Consider the following 2,386-nt stretch of genomic DNA (forward strand, 5'->3'; position numbering starts at 1 on the left):
TGTAATACATGTATGTTTACTAGGTAGGCTGTCAAAAAAACGACAGTTGATTTTCCCTTTTCCAGATGTTTGCCATAAGGTCCCTTAGTCAATGGGAGAGGCTCACACTAAAACAAAACAAAGATGTCACAACATCAAACTACAGATGTAGGTCTATAAGAATAGTGTGTTTCTTAGAAGAGGAAGGCGCGTCAACTCCTCTTCTTCCTCCCTCCTCCTCTTCTTTGAGAGGCGTTCCATTTGCTGCTGCGCGCCCCCGTGTTGGTTCGGGACTAACGGAATTAGAACATTGACTGAGCTCCGGTTTCATCCATCTTCTGAAGTTCAGTTCGGAGGTTCGGGTTGGAGCTGGTTGGAGACGGTTGGGGGTGTTTCGGGTTTTTGGGTTTGAAAGTTGAGTTTTAACCGAACAAAAGACCATGGAGGCTCACGGAGTTCTCTCTCTGCTGTGCGTCGCGCTGTGTGCTGGGGCGCTCGCACAGCAGACCAACATACCCAAGTTCTGGGGTGAGTTTATAAAGTTTGTTTCTAGATAAGAAACAAGCTTATTGTTCCGGGGGGTTCCAGTATTGTCTGTCTATGTATGCTTTGTAATTAATAGGGAACTAAACAAGCTCTTTGGGATGAGAAACACGTTAGAAACCACGGAGAGTGAGAGAGCGAGAAAATGGGGATGGTTTCTGGCGAGCCTCTGCATCTTGGCCAGATGTTCCGTTGGAAGTTAGCAATAGCCTGTAGGAGCTAAAGCGAATTTAGTAAGACAGACAATGCTAAAATCATATATTAGGCCTTGCCTAAGATAACAGAATTGCTGAGCTGGTTTGTCATTGGTCCCACTGTAGTTTGGCTAAAGTCGATCTATCTCTCTCTGCTGCAAATGATGCTTAGAGTGGGATCGGCAATATGCTACCCTCCCCACATCCTAACCTACCACTAGGGGAGTGAAACTGACCTTAGGTCAGTGTTAGGGTTAATCAATCAATCACTCAATCAATCAATCTGTGTAATTTGCTGGGATTTGAATTGAAATCCTATGCAGGATGCAGAATCTTAATATGTTTGAGGTTGATTGAATCGAGGCCTTAGTCTAAACATATTGTAGTTGAAATATTTCCTTTTATTTTATTCTTTAAAGTAGTACGATTTAGTACAATTCCTACAACAGTTTTGTACTTTTAATTTAGTTTTAGCCTTTTAGTCAGATTTTATGACCAGCTTCATTACATTTGGTGGCAGCAGTGGGATTTAGGCCTCCTTAACAGCAATAGTTAGCAACCAGCTAGTTGCCAGCTGAGCCGGCTCCACCGATTTCCCCAATCAGCTAGATCAATTATTCAATTAATTAACTAATCAATTAGAACCGGCAAACCAGCTCTCTAACCTTGAGGCTACCGCCATTGAGTAACAAATGTTATTGTGTGACTGTGTGTATATGAATAGTTTAATTCCAAAACGCTATATATCCATTTTCAGAAATTTAGGTAAATTATATTTTATCGATTTAAAGAAATTATGAAAGAGATTGGTGTTTTTTCACTATCTAATCATGGTGTGAAGTTGTTCAATGACACATGGTTTCATTTCAGAGAGACAAATAATCATGTTTCTTTACAAAATGCCATATATCCACCTCACCCACATGAAAAAATACTATAGTTTACTATAATATAAATACTGTACTATTACAATAGTTCAAAAACTGTAGTGTTTTTTAGGACTGTAGTGTTTTTGAGAACCGTATTGTAGAAATGACTATAGTGTTTTTGCATATATTACTGTAGTATACTATAGTATTTCCAGTTTACTATAGGATAACTACTGTAGTATTACTATATTTAAAAAAACGATAGTATATATTATAGTAATTACTGTAGTGTTTTGCAGATTGCAGTATACTGTAGTATTTACTAGGTTGTTTTTGTGAGGTGAGGTCTTTCTCCTAGACAAATACTGAAAGAGCACATTTTCCATAAGCTGTAGGTAGGTAGGACTGGAGTCTGACCGGATAGTTCAGAGCTTCTGCTCTTTTCTATAACCTGTAGGGTTACAATATATATACAATATATGGTCTACACTCTTAGAAGAAAGGTGCTGTCTAGAACCTAAAAGGGTTCTTCGGCTGTCCCCATAGGAGAACCCTTTTTGGTTCCAGGTAGATCCCATTTGATTTCCATATAGAACCCTTTCCACAGAGGGTTCTACATGGAATCCAAAAGAGTTCTACCTGGAACCAAAAAGGTTTCTACCTGGAACCATAAAAGGTTACAGCTAAACAGTGGATACATAGCGTTTTGCAAAAAAAATTAACAAAATTCATACACATATAAAATCTAGTAATTAAAAGTCTGAGAACACTAATATTTTACACACACATGAAGATGTGTAA

At 38.5% G+C, this 2,386-nt stretch overlaps 1 protein-coding gene across 1 annotated transcript in view; it reads left to right on the top strand.

Annotated features, from left to right (window-relative positions):
• Window positions 1-273: 273 nt before the first annotated feature.
• LOC311146345 (collagen alpha-1(VI) chain-like) overlaps window positions 274-2,386 on the top strand; it is a gene marked incomplete at its 3' end in the record, with an annotated part of 9,155 nt that continues 7,042 nt past the window's right edge. The window contains exon 1 of the mRNA XM_084182828.1: window positions 274-507. Within this exon, the coding sequence (XP_084038954.1) occupies window positions 420-507 (88 nt within the window). The 5' untranslated portion in view covers window positions 274-419. The remainder of the gene's footprint in view (window positions 508-2,386) is intronic.

The sequence above is a fragment of the Coregonus lavaretus genome (genome assembly GCF_964263955.1).
Source record: "Coregonus lavaretus genome assembly, chromosome: 19".
Classification (NCBI taxonomy): Eukaryota; Metazoa; Chordata; class Actinopteri; order Salmoniformes; family Salmonidae; genus Coregonus; species Coregonus lavaretus.